The sequence below is a fragment of the Mycetomoellerius zeteki genome, unplaced genomic scaffold (assembly GCF_001594055.1).
Source record: "Mycetomoellerius zeteki isolate Tzet28-1 unplaced genomic scaffold, Tzet1.0 scaffold446, whole genome shotgun sequence".
Lineage (NCBI taxonomy): Eukaryota > Metazoa > Arthropoda > Insecta > Hymenoptera > Formicidae > Mycetomoellerius > Mycetomoellerius zeteki.
In genome coordinates, this window is record NW_017257442.1 from 413,718 (window position 1) to 427,181 (window position 13,464).

General features: G+C 38.4%; 3 protein-coding genes across 4 annotated transcripts in view; 1 reads left to right on the plus strand and 2 right to left on the minus strand.

Annotated features, from left to right (window-relative positions):
• Nucleotides 1-933, minus strand: part of LOC108726871 (transcription termination factor 2) — a 9,202-nt gene extending 8,269 nt beyond the window's left edge. Inside the window, exon 1 of the mRNA XM_018454681.1 lies at nt 667-933. Coding sequence (XP_018310183.1) covers nt 667-848 — 182 coding nt within the window. The 5' untranslated portion in view covers nt 849-933. The remainder of the gene's footprint in view (nt 1-666) is intronic.
• A 1,107-nt stretch (nt 934-2,040) lies between these two features.
• IntS4 (integrator complex subunit 4) lies at nt 2,041-5,637 on the plus strand. 2 transcript variants are annotated; one of them, XM_018454685.1, is made up of 8 exons: nt 2,041-2,192; nt 2,272-2,690; nt 2,853-3,179; nt 3,260-3,524; nt 3,740-3,958; nt 4,067-4,202; nt 4,281-4,767; nt 4,883-5,637. In XM_018454685.1, exons 1-8 carry the CDS (start codon nt 2,139-2,141, stop codon nt 5,619-5,621), a joined length of 2,646 nt encoding a protein of 881 aa, XP_018310187.1. In that variant the 5' UTR covers nt 2,041-2,138; the 3' UTR covers nt 5,622-5,637. The 2 variants fall into 2 exon arrangements, with proteins under 2 accessions (XP_018310187.1, XP_018310186.1); XM_018454684.1 differs by having other exon boundaries at nt 3,740-4,202.
• A 628-nt stretch (nt 5,638-6,265) lies between these two features.
• On the minus strand, nt 6,266-12,450 carry Nup214 (nuclear pore complex protein Nup214). The gene is made up of 5 exons (XM_018454710.1): nt 12,313-12,450; nt 11,180-11,482; nt 6,936-11,064; nt 6,529-6,703; nt 6,266-6,425 (listed from the first exon to the last, which is right to left on the minus strand). Exons 1-5 carry the CDS (start codon nt 12,343-12,345, stop codon nt 6,398-6,400), a joined length of 4,668 nt encoding a protein of 1,555 aa, XP_018310212.1. The 5' UTR covers nt 12,346-12,450; the 3' UTR covers nt 6,266-6,397.
• Nucleotides 12,451-13,464: the final 1,014 nt, after the last annotated feature.

A 13,464-nucleotide genomic window follows, 5' to 3' on the forward strand; every position in this document is an offset into this window, starting at 1 on the left:
TCTATTGGCTACGTTTACACCGTGCATTTAGACCGCGGCCTATACAATAGATGTCCTTGTTTATCCTGTATATTGAACAAAGATACCTATCGTATAGGTCGCGGACTAAGCGCACGGTGTAAACGTAGCCATTGTAGACCCCGCATTAAAGAATAAATGACGAAAATTCGACAAACGAAATCGAAGATGGAATGGTGGGGGCAACCAATCAGTACCGTTTCGAAAAATTCATACGCATTATAGCAATATATCACAACCAAGGCAATCGCCGATCGTCAGACGATTCTTTTGTTTCAAAACAAACATGGATTATCTTCACGTACAATATCTCGACATCAAGGTTAATTTATCCTTGATAGTTTATATCGACAAGATGCTATTAAAGACGGCTGATTTTTATGGAAGTTCGCGTGACTGTTAAAATTTAAGTGATTAAACTGACAATACGGTACTAATTTCATGATTTATTAGTTTCGTAGATATGTATATATGTTTAAAACTTATTAATATAATACTCGATTTTTATTCAAAACTGTGATTTTAATGTCATCATCCGAGTTTAACAATCAATAGAGATCATAACTGCAGAGAAAAAAAAATTGTAATTTTTCGATAATATATAACATATTATAGCATAATATGGTTTCACATCGATAGAATGCTTACTTCCTCGGTGTCGTATCCTCGATAGAATTATCGGCATCATCATCGATCTCTACGCTTTCATCGATTATTTGTTGGTCGTTCTTCCTTGAATTATCAACCTCCTCCTCGCTGTCCGAGATGATCACGGAATCGTCCTCGACTCGGTAACCCGAATGACGCCTCTGCAGGAAGCTGTGTTCCATTTCTTAAATCACCGTAGAAAGTAAACGTAGCAATGAATAAGTAAAATACAAGCCGTCCATGTTCGTCCTACTCTCTTATTTCACCGATGACACCGACATCACGCACAGGAATGAGACAATGCCTTGCACGAACCAGTACGAACTCGCACGCGAAACAGTGGACAACTGTATTTAAGAACCGTTTTAAATCTGTTGCCAACGACAGGGATCGACAGATGGTGCATTGACTACAACGAGTCAAGATGTCATTCTTGTTGATTTTTCTGGAGCCATTTGACGCAAATTCAAACTGTCCAAATTGATTTCAATGGTCGCGTTCAGCAGACTCAACTGTTGCGGAGCGGATCAATGAGCTCTCGCTGCTATTGGATGATCTAAAAGAATACACCAATAGCAGTGAGCGCTCACGGATCCGCTCCACAACAGTTGAGTCTGCTGAACGCGACCAATTAATTTATCGATCAATACTGTTTAAGTCCAGTCCTACAATTCATAGTTAGCTCTTAATCGAGAGGTTCAACTTATTAGAATTCTAGAATCGGAAAAAGATTAATTGTATTGTAGATTGAAAGTAGATTAATTCTCGATTCAACTTGTAACATTTTCCAATAAGAAAATTAATGCTGTCACTGATATGCACGCTGAGTGTCTTGACGCTAGAAACGCTTCGAAGCGTTTGAGCGACCAATCAGAACAAAGAATTTTGTGAATTGACTAATCAAAGAATGCTTCGAAGCGTTTTGTAGCGTCAAGTAGACCGCAGCCTTAATTACATAGTTTTTCTTATCACGTTGATTATCTCATTAAACCTTAAAAAATTAAATTTTTGTTAAACTGAAAATATTTAAATCGATTTATGCTTGGTTTATGCTTCGGTCTTAATCCTAAAATCTTAAAATTCAGCCAATAGGGCTACCAGTCTTAATTGGTCCTAACGGAAATCTGTATTCCATTGGCTGAATTTTAGGATTTTAGGGTTAAAACCGAAGCATAAACCAGGCATTACACTCCAATTTACACACCGAATTGCATTAGTGGTGTATTAGTTTTTTATTGTGCATCTCTACTAAAGTTGGCAATACTACATATCAAATGTGATGTTGTGTGGTGTGGGTATGTGTGTGTGTGTGTGTGTGTGTGTGTCTCAATATATATATATTTTTTCATGGCAATGCATTGAGGTTATATCACATATATTGCGGGTCTATCAAAATATCATGTCAGAATTATAGATTAAGCTGAGAAGAGATAGTGCTTAAATTCATAATGAAATAAGACATTGTCCTGAGAATGGCAGCTTTAATAAAAAAACGAGTTCTAGCTGAATTTAATCAGAGCCAGGCGGTAATGTCATACCATATATTCTTTTCTATTTATAAAGCATAGCTACTTAAATTATTATTTTAACAAATTTGTTACTTAGATTGTTAATGAGCCTCCAGTCAAACGTCTAAAGACTCTAAGGTTATTATCGACGTCTGGTTCGAAGAATGGTACTGACAGTAGCTCAGCATTAGCTTACATAGAATGCTTGGAGAAATGTAAAAGTGGAAATGATGCGTTGCAATTGCTTGTTCGTATTTCGGATGCTATAGCGTATATAGCGCCAGAGGACGTTCCCATTGCTATAAAGAAGTTAGCGGAGAGATTTGTTGTTGAAAATGAAATTGCAGTTAGAGCCAAGATTTTCTGGGTGTTCGCCGAATTGGGAGAAGTAACGCCTGACACTTTGGAAAAGGCGAAAATTGTGAATGAAACAGCTGAACTTTTGAGAAATGAGGAATCACACAGAGTGAAAAGTCAGGGATTAGCAACATTGTTAAAGTTAGGAGATTATCAAAGGTGTACATATCTTAAATGTTATTGTATCTCTTTTTCTTTAAGATATCATTTTTATGCATATATATATTTGCTATTATAATTTAAATATTTGCTTTAATTAATAAAGTAAAAACATTTTTTTTATTGATAAATTAATGAGAAGAAATATTTTTGTATTTTTAGAGCACTGGTATTGAAGATTGCACAGGAACATTTGCCTGACACATGGCATGGTGTTCAAACGCGATGTCTTTCGATTATCGGGCGTTATCTAACTGCAAACACTGCTGATGATACCTTAACATTAATTGGCAATTATGCCCGCTCTCAAGATCCACGAGTTCGTGCTCAAGCTTTCGAAACCATGGCAGAATTACATTCTCATAGAGGTTGTAGACTTCCTGCGAGTTTTTTCAAGGAAGCCTGCGCAGCTCTTGGCGATGATTATGAAATTGTACGCCGAGCTGTTCTTAAACTTATCTATCTTTTAGGCCGAGAGTATCCAGAAAAGTCAGTACATAAATATAAACATATTTTAAAAATAAAATCTTACAATGAACTTTTTTTTGTGTTTCTTTTATACATTATAGTATCATTGTTGGATCTGATGGAGAGGATGTACGAATGGTAGACTGTGCTTTTTCACAAATTTGCAGTCTTATGGGTGATTTATCACCTCGTGTTAGAGCTTCTGCAATGTCCCTTTTGGGAACCATGAAAAGTGTGTCACGTCGCTACATAGAACAAGCCTTAGATAAAAAACAAAAAGTAATTGAAGCAGACAGACCCGAAGTTGAAGAGAAAAGTGGATCTTGTGGAGCATTCATTCATGGTTTAGAAGATGAATTTTTAGAGGTATGAATTTATCGCGTTACATAAAATAATAGAGAATTTTTTATAATATTTATTAGATTATCCTGTGAATCAAGTTTATTATATTTCATGTTTTTTTCAAGTTTGTAATTGTAGTTAAGCTTAAAAACAGTTTAATCATAATTGAACTTTTTTTTCTATGATCATTTCTCATATCGATTGAAAATAAATTTTTCATTTTTTGAAAAAAAATTTAGGTAAGAACAGCAGCAGTTGAAGCACTCTGTACACTTTCGTTAGAACAACCGAGTATATCTAGAATTTCATTGGACTTTATGGTGGATATGTTTAACGATGAGATTCAGGATGTCAGATTAAGAGCTATCGAATCTTTAAAGAAAATGTCGTCAAGTGTAACTCTTCAAGAGGACCAATTGGAAACAATTTTAGGCGCTTTGGAAGATTTCTCGGGAGAAGTGAGAGAAGGCTTGCACGCTATGCTAGCTGCTAGTCATCTCGCTACCACAAATTGTCGTTATATGTGCGTTAATCGTTTGCTAGATAATTTAACTCGGTATCCTCAGGACAGGGAGAGTATCAGGAATTGTTTAGCAGAATTAGGCGCATCACATCCGTACTTAACGTTACCTCTAGTACCACAACTTCTTGGCCGACATCCTTTCTTCGACACACCTGAGCCAGATGTGGATGAACCATCCTGTATCCTTTATATCAATTCTCGTTATGTAAATAGTCTTAAATTTTAAAGTTGCAATGTCCTTAACTTTTTTATAACAGATGCAAGTGTACTTGTTTTAATCTTCAACGCAGCATTACACTGTCCAAGTATGCACGCTCTATTTACAGAGCATGCTTCTAAACACTATCACTATTTGCGCGACACTATGCCTCATCTAGTTCCGCGATTACGACCAGCACTTACTAGTTCAGGAATCAAAATGGAAGATATGAATAATGAAGAGAACAGGGATCAACGTGGTCGAGAGTTCTTGGAGAAGATGGGAATTGGAATCGAGAATGCTAGACCAGGAGGAAGAGTTCATACGCAGCTTTTAGAAACTGCAGCCATTGATCTTGATCGTATGGCAGAGATGGATCATCACATGGAAGGTGCGGCACGTTTCACCGCCTTGTATATTCGATGCCTGCTGCTATTGAAGTCTGTCCTCAAAGAATGTTCTGTGTCTTCGACGACGTCTATTTCGGCGAATCCAGTGCCAAATACTAACAACAATATTTTCATCCTTCTTCAACATACACAAAAGTATATACCTTTAATATGTATTAAAGAAATCGTTTTGATATATATACAATTTTACTAATAATATATAAAAGATTATATAAGAAAAATTAATAAAATTATACTTACCATTTTCTAGATTACAACGTTTGTTTAGTGGATTAAATGAAAATGATATTATATTGGCTAATGATATGTGGTTGAAAGCACTGGCTATAGAATTAGTTAGGGTGACCGAAAGTGCTACCGGCAGCGCATTACCACTGGCCCGTTATTTCCTACCTAAAGCTGACGCTTTACCTCAAGATACATCAAGGCTACCACCGTTCTCCAGGGCTTTAGTTCTACAAATACCCACTTTGGCGGACGTGAAACCGGGTTCCTTAACGCGGCTTTTGTTGCCATTGCTTTTGACGCCTGTAGTACAGGGGGAAGAGCGATTACCGAGACCATCAGCGACGACGCGCTTTTGTCGAGCACACATCGAGGAACCGAGAGGCGATGCCGATGCTGCACTAAAATTCACGGGTGGTCTTTTGCTGGGAATTCCCTTAAACGCCAAAATATTGAATCTACGTGATTCCTCTACTCTGCGAATAAAGCTGAGACATCCGGATCAACAAGTGCAATTACTGTTACCGCGACAGTCAGATCTGCGTATGCAACAGTCCGATCAGAAAGATTACAGATTGAGGACGACAGTTCTATTATCGCATCAAGTGTGGATGGAGCCTTGTAATGTAGAAATTTCTTTAGCATTGCTGTTACCTTCATCATCGATTTGCACACATCCACCTTTAGATGATCCATGCGTGATTGATTTGTGTAAACCTATCAAAGTGTCAATTGCACCGAAAGCCATCAAAAGGAGCATATGATTACATCATTGTGTAATAATCATTTAATATTTTTTGATCATTTAATTTATACGTATCTTTGTAGATCAAGATTTAATACTTGATGCAAAGAATTAATTTGTTAATAAAATATGTAATTTAAACAAATTTGTCGTTTTATATATTGAGAGAAATCATTGTGATATCATCATGTGAGATAACAAGAGAGATCAAGATGTTTGTTGCAAATAGCCTAAATAAAATTTTAATCATCTGAATGTCACTAAACACTGAAAAACAGAGAATAGGATAATGAATGTTCTGAATAACTTGGAACAGTGGTAAAATAAAAAATCTAATTTTGTTTTCTCCAGTCTTGTTTCTTGTTATATGACGCGCATAAACTAAATTCTAAAAGAATAAAAAATATGATAAAAGAATAAAATTAATGTAATAATAATGGATATTCACTAAAGAAAGAAATCGTAACTTTCATTCAGTTATGTTTAATTCATTTATATTTAATATGAGAGCTGGCGCGCGCTGCATTATGATTTTCACTCAAATTCAATTTATAATATCGATCAGAGTTAATTTCTCGATTTAATTAAAAATACTTTATTGTAAAACCTAAATTTGTTCTCATTTATTACAAGGTATAAGACATGATAGAATGATTTTTTTCCCATAAAAAGTACATCTTTCTGAATGTAAAACTGTATATACACGATTGTAATTTGATAATTCTTCATTCAATAGAAATTTTCTATTCTGCTATGACAGTTTTGAAAGTAATCTGCCGCAATACCATATTTTATTCATCTCCAACTGGAAAACGAACTGCCGCTGAAATAAAATGATTATTTATTATTTGCAAAATTATTTCTGTATCTTTTTATTATTATTTTGACTTGATCGAAAATTTATTGGTGCAAAAGTTACTACATACGCAGTGAATGTTGGTTTCTCTGGTTCTGGATTCTTCTGAGCTAAGCTACCGAAACTGAGACCACCTGATTGATTGGCTAAAGATTCGAATGTACTGCTGCCTGTCACTTCTCCAAATACTTTTGGCATATTTTCCATTGTAGAGCCAGCTTGCATAGTAGATGGACTTCCAAATCCTATTTATAACATTTTCTTATTATAAACAATAGATGCAGGATAATGTAATTATGCCATATGGAATTTTTTATAAGACTACTCAGACATTATATCTATGCATTTGAGCTGAAGTTAAAAGAGCTATAAAATACATAGGAAAGGTCTTTTATATTTTGTTCTTCAAAAATAGGTACATAAACTATATATATTCACATTTTGAGAATGTTATAATAATATCAACTATTTATTTACCTATGCTAGGAGACTCAAATGTAGGGGGTGAGCCAAAACCACTACCTCCAAAAACGGGTTTCGATCCACCAAAGATGGGTGACGATCCGAACACTGGCTTGGCGCCAAAAGCAGGAGTTTGACCAAAAGCGGGTTGGCTGCCAAGTATAGGTTGCTGTATTGGAGACGTATTAGGCACAGTAGACCTGAAGACATTTGTGCTTGCAGGAGAACCACTAACTGCCGCCGGCGACGTGTTACTTGTACCACCAAATGGAGAAGCAGGTGCATTTGTCGCTCCACCAAATATAATACCGGGTTTCGAGGCACTGGTCTCAAATATAGATCCTGGTGAGGCCGTACCGAATCCTGTTGTATTACCTCCGAAGATATTTCCACTTGAGGAAGTCGTCGCGAAGATAGAATTCATGTTATTACCTCCAAATATAGAGGTGTTCGAGGAGGTAGCGGGCGTATTGGAGAATACGGAGCTCGAAGTATTGCCAAACGGTGTTGATGCAGGACTGATTATCGGCTTTCCAAAGATATTCGCCGTCGACGCGGGCGTCTGTACACCTGGGAACTGCGCGTTTGATACCGGAGATGCTATCGGGCTCTTACCGAACGCTGGCGTGATCGAAGTTGCTGTTGTCGTCGCAGGCATACCGAATGAGATTGTGCCTGCGGAGGTGACATTGGCAGAGCTGATCCCAAAACTTGCGGCTGGCATACTAGTAGTGGTGGTCTCACCGAAGGTTGATTTACTTAAGGAAGTCTGGAAAGGAGACACGGTGCTACTCGCAGGCATCGCCGAAGAGCTGGTAGTAACACCCGCTGATGTATTTGCGAATCCGCTAAATACCGACGTGGTAGTCGGCGCCAAGATTGATGTTCCGAAAGTAGATGTAATCGATGGGAAAGAAACTGCGCCGAAAGTAGTTGTAACGGGCAGTGTGATCGTCTCTGATACTGTCGCTGCATTTTTTATGATGGTCTGACCGCCAAATATTGGTGCTGCGGCTAACGAAATCGGAATCTGGGCAGCTACAGTACCAAAAGTGGGTGTTTTCACTTCAGGCGTAGTGACTTTCTCGATGACGACCGAACTGGTGGATGGCATCTCCGTCATTGATCTACGAACGGCGTTCGCGTCTACAACGCTAATGGTAACTCCGCCAAGAGTCATAACGGATGTAACAATGGCAGTCGTCGCGGAAGTCTGTGCTGTAATAACAGGTGCAGCTGCAGCGAAGCTATTGGAAGTCGTGATCGCATTTACCTTTCCGTCCGCGCTGTTACTTGGATGATTAGCCTGATGAAGAGTCAACGTGCTAGGTGATCCCAAGGATAAAGTCGACAGTTCTATCGGTGCTTGCATTGGTATTGTTTGAACTGTTATCGTGGGTTCTACAGTAGGAGCGTGGGGTATGGATTTCGAATAAGCGAAGGACATCATATCGAGCGCAGTACCAGAGGACGAACTTTTTACAACAGGCGGAGCCATGTTAGGTGTAGCAAAACTGAATGTGACAGCAGCGTCCGTTTTTACAGCTGGCATCACAGAAAGCAATGAAAGATTACGTGGGATTCCCATACGAGTGGTTTCCGTTAATGAATATTCTGTTGATAACACATCTTTTAACAATCCGGTCGAGAATAAAGCGGATTCCGGAGCTTTAGGAACGCTATCGCTGCTCGCCAATTCCTTATTGTTCCTGGCAGTTACATCTGTGAGAGATTTTGAAAAGAAAATATCTTGAGATTTTGGCGCCGACATTCCAAACGTGATAGATGTTGGGAAGTTAACGTTCAGATCCTGTTTCGGTTTAGATTGGGACACTGCAAGAGCTGCTGGCATGACAGGCTTTTTGTCCACTTGCTTGGTAGAAGCAACTGCACTGGAGAAAGAAACAGTCGTTGGAAGCAGCTTCTGTTGGGCCTTATTTTGCGCAAGGATGCCATTCGTGTCGGATGAACCGATTCTCGCAACGATACTGTTCAACGAAGCGAGGGGACTTTGCGATTTCAACTGTTTCTCGATCGGCTGTTTGACAGTGATATTCTGTTTAACAATCGGTGGCTCGGGTTTGGTCTTAGTCTCATTGATCACAGGACTGAGAGACGCCAGGGAAGACAACGTAGCCTTCAAACGATCCTGAATCGGTGATGGATTGACCGGCTTGATGATTCTTGGAGATGATTCCTTGAGCAATGTCCTTAACTTGAGCTGCTTTTCATGTGTAAAACTCAAAGTTTTCGAAGCGATAGTTTTGCAACGGGCGTCTATAACGTCGGTTTTTCCCCGAATAATTGAAGCTGGCGATTTTGGCGAACTCACATGCAGACTCGCCATTGAGCGATTAAGATTGGACACACCACTAATTGCCAATGAGCGATTGAGAGACTTCCACCGTCGCGAAATTTGCTCAAGCTTCTCTTTTTCTTTTGCGATAATCTTATTATGCATTAGAAGATTCTGATACACGTACTCCAAGTTAGGAATTTTCATCTTCGACTTTACGTGCGCCTTGTGATCCGACCATTCTAGATCCAAGATTTTACTAACTTGATTCAGTTGTGTTTGCGTGTAGTAGTACCATCGTTGCAGATCCGCTATTTTGCTGTTTTCGCTGCAGTTTCTAGTGGTGATATCAACACTGGCCGCATTTTTCGATTTAGTTTCTTCAACCCATGCAAATGATTGAAGCAACAAAGCCTTTAAATATGCTATATCGCTGGACAGACTGTTAGTCGTGTCCTTTAAATCTCTCAAAAACTGTTCTATGACGACGGACGTCTCTCCAAGCTGTTTCTTTTCCAAGTCTGTACCACATTCCCACACCTGTGGTTCCAGCCTACTTCGCAGTTCTTTCTCAAATAATACCTGCTCCTGCATATAAGCTTGCATTCGTATGTTATCGTCTATACAAGCTTTCTGTTCCGCTACTTGTGGCGAGCTTGCTTCTTTGTCTAAAACTGACTTGGTTTCCGTCTTTATAGGTTCTGACACTGGTGGTTCCTTAGGCATAATTGATTTTACAATCATCTGCGGCGCAGCTTTTTCTTCTTGCGGTTTCGGCTGTTCCATTGGTTGCTCCACAGGTGGTTGAAAGAATCCCGCTGCTTTCAGAGAGTCGCCAAATATATTTGTCATCGGAGGAGGCTTTGAGCGTTCCAGTACCATCTCCGGTTGTTTCGAACGAGGTGTGCTGGTAATCGCAGCATTCATAGAAAACGATATTTCTATAGGTGAAGTATTAGACTGTGACGGTGCTGGAGGCGTGATAATTTCCGTAGGAGGAACATTAATGATAGGGCAGTTGGATGCCAGATTGACCATGTGGAAGCTGCATAATTTCCCGGACGTTCCAAGAATATGTAAAACAGGAACTGGATATGGCAATGTCGAATCCGTGCCCCATGGTAACTTGGTAGTTGGAGACTTGTCTACGGCTAGACCCAAGGGATAAATTTCCGTAGTTCTCATCAGCGGCAATTGAGCCCTACCACTGTCGACTAATTGCCATTGATTCCAATTCGCGCCACCATCTGTAGTGCCTAGCACAGCTATTTCACTGCTGGTGCTACTACCCGCTATGATAAGTCCCCATTCCGGTACATGTTCAAAATAATAGCGTGGAACGCTGTCCTCTCCTTCAGCTTCGGGAAAACCGTATGTAATATCTTCATAACATGTAAAAATAGCATTTGTTTCTCCTTTCGGTGCGTCAACGATGAGAACATTTATATGCCGCTCGTTGCTCAGATATGCGGCACAAAATTGATAATTGCTGAGCCATAGGATGTTAATCGCTTCTCCCATAGATGGTGAAGGACCCATGATAGTTCTAGCAACCTTCAAAGTATCTGGTTTCAGTTGTACAATGTCTCCATTCTTGCAACCCACTGCTATTTGTTTGCCTTTGGGACTCCAGGCTGCACATAAAGCCTGTGGCTCGTTTGACACTTTAGAAAGTACAGATATTTTTGGTACACGATTTTCTTCTTCTATCTTCAGTTGAAAGCTACCAATAGTACAGTCACTAGTAACAGTGCAAAGCATTGCAGGTACGGTAGGATTCCATCGTATGTCTGTTATGTAGCTATCTAGCTTGTTCGATGGTGTTATTTCAAGTAATAGGTTGAGACTCTGAAAATTAATGCATTAATTAATAATAAATATATAACTTCTGGATTTCTATAGTATTGGATAAAACGTCGAAATGTGTTTTTAAGACTTCTGCAAAAATATGCTACGTGCATACATTTCTAGCTAGTGAATGGGCATCATATATCAATACTGTAGGCTTCAATGCTATGCCTATAGCAACATAATTATAATCACAATTAATTGCAATCTTTGATATAACGCCTGGTAATTGAAGTTCTATCTTCCATTCTGCACTGTTCTCCTCTGCTGGCTTTAAGACAGTAACTCTATCATCATGTCCTATGTAAAGTAGTCCTCGTTTCTTGTCAGCCACAAGAAGATTGCAAGTAGCAGGAATATATGCAGGAGTCTTCAAATCAAATACTTGAAACGTATTTGACTGTTTAAATAAAAATTCCTGAAAATAGGAGTAATAATAAATATACAAATCAAATATCGAGAAATATATGATATAATTCTTCTGTATCAGAAGAAGCAATGCTTTTTCTTTGGCAAAATTGTATCCGATCAATAATTTTTAAACAAGAATAATTTAAAGTCAATAAATGAATGTTTGAAATTATACATAAATTAAGAATGGCTAAATGCACTATTTACACTATTTTACTACTTCTTCCAAAGATTTTATAACATGCAAATTAAATATTTTTTAATACATATTAAATACAATTTATTGATAAGATAAAATAAAAAAAAACTTGTTTGAACCGTTTGAACACAATTTTGCATGATTTCATGTATAAATATAAATTACAAAATTTAAAAAAAAACAGTTCTTATGGTGAGAACCAACGTCGCATGATATACAGTAAAAGTTACTTAATTATTTGTTCCACATTTTTTGAGAGCTATTTTAACATAACGAAAATATCATAGAATTTAACACAAAAAATTGTTCTGCTTGTTTTACGCTTCTTTTAGATCATATAAAAGCGAAATGTCAAACAAATTGATGCACGAACATATGTATAATTTAATTGAGCTACAGTATTATACACATATTTTAAAGGTCAACGTTACTCGTGCAAGACCATATCTGTCGAATCTTCATAGAATTGTTGGGAGTGGTGTCCCGTGAGGAACCGAGTAAAAAGACTTAAAATAAATTTTTTAAGTGATTGTGCAGCTTCCAAAGACGATTTTTAATACAACTTGTTCGCCGGTTATACCGACGATCTACATAAATCATGTGTGCAATTCTTACTACTACAAAACAATATGCTATACCTGCACATATATCGGATCCAGCGATGCCTTCATTCTTACGGTATTTTGTTATTGTTCTTCGTAAACAGTTTACAATGATTATCGAGATAAATCTCGTCCCACCTCGTCAATTGCTCGTTGATCGCACATTAACCGAATTTCAACAGACGTAAATACTAAAATCAGCACTGACTTACAACTTGTATGATATTCATTCGAACAAAGAAAAGCCTGAGAGCGGCCATGTCCGGGATTTAGCTGCAATCATGGTGTAAAGCCCAGTGTCCACGATGCTAGAAATCCGTCCGAGATCTCGGATGAAGAAAGAATTGACCAATCGCATTGATCATGTGACTAAATTGTTTAAATGTGATTGGTTAATTCTTTCTCTCTCCGAGATCTCGGACCAATTTCTAGCATCGTGGACACAAGGCTTAAAGCCCGATGTCCACGATGCTAGAAATCGGTCCGAGATCTTGGACAGAGAAAAAATCGACAAATCACATTTGAACATTTTGATCACATGACCATTGCGATTGGTCAATTCTTTTTTCATCCGAGGTCTCGGACCGATTTCTAGTATCATGGACACAAGGCTTTACTCCGGATCTACAATAGGTGTTTTAAGCCTTAAGTCGTAAGAAATTGACCAATTATAGTCGAATTCGAGGGGAATAATCGACTATGATTCGTCCATTTCTTATGGCTTAAGGCTTAAAACTCTATTGTAGATCTGGGGTAATCGACTATAGGCGGTATTCATAGTCAATTCTAAAGGCCATTCTACATACCGACATTTCGACATTAAGGCCGGTATTCATAGTCGATTCTTATTTCAAGACCGTCTTAAGTAACGTCTTAAGACGCTAATGCGGCCCTCTGATCGTGACACCTCAAGGCTGAACTTAAGACGATCTTGAATATAAGATCTGATTATGAATACCGGCCTAATACAGCACTGATGCCATGTCCAAACGCGCATGCGTCAAAAGGTGACTCGCCTAACAACACTGATCGGAACACAACCTTGTTTTCTTTGCTATGATTTTCCAATATGGAAGGCGATTTGTTCCAACGCCATATATGCACAGAACGTGTCAAAGGTCGGAATTCATAGTCCGGTCTTAGGCCGGTATTCATAGTCGGTTCTTATTTCAAAACCATCTTAAGTAA

Excerpts from the sequence above, each read along its gene's own strand:
- IntS4 (XM_018454684.1), top strand. The coding sequence starts at position 2,139 with ATGGCAGCTTTAATAAAAAAACGAGTTCTAGCTGAATTTAATCAGAGC. Across the intron at positions 2,691-2,852 it reads AAGTTAGGAGATTATCAAAG|AGCACTGGTATTGAAGATTG; the intron begins GTGTACATATCT and ends TTGTATTTTTAG. Across the intron at positions 4,203-4,280 it reads AGATGTGGATGAACCATCCT|ATGCAAGTGTACTTGTTTTA; the intron begins GTATCCTTTATA and ends TTTTTATAACAG.
- Nup214 (XM_018454710.1), bottom strand. The coding sequence starts at position 12,345 with ATGAAGGCATCGCTGGATCCGATATATGTGCAG. Across the intron at positions 11,483-12,312 it reads TGGATCCGATATATGTGCAG|GAATTTTTATTTAAACAGTC; the intron begins GTATAGCATATT and ends TCCTATTTTCAG. Across the intron at positions 6,426-6,528 it reads GAGAAACCAACATTCACTGC|CGGCAGTTCGTTTTCCAGTT; the intron begins GTATGTAGTAAC and ends ATTTTATTTCAG.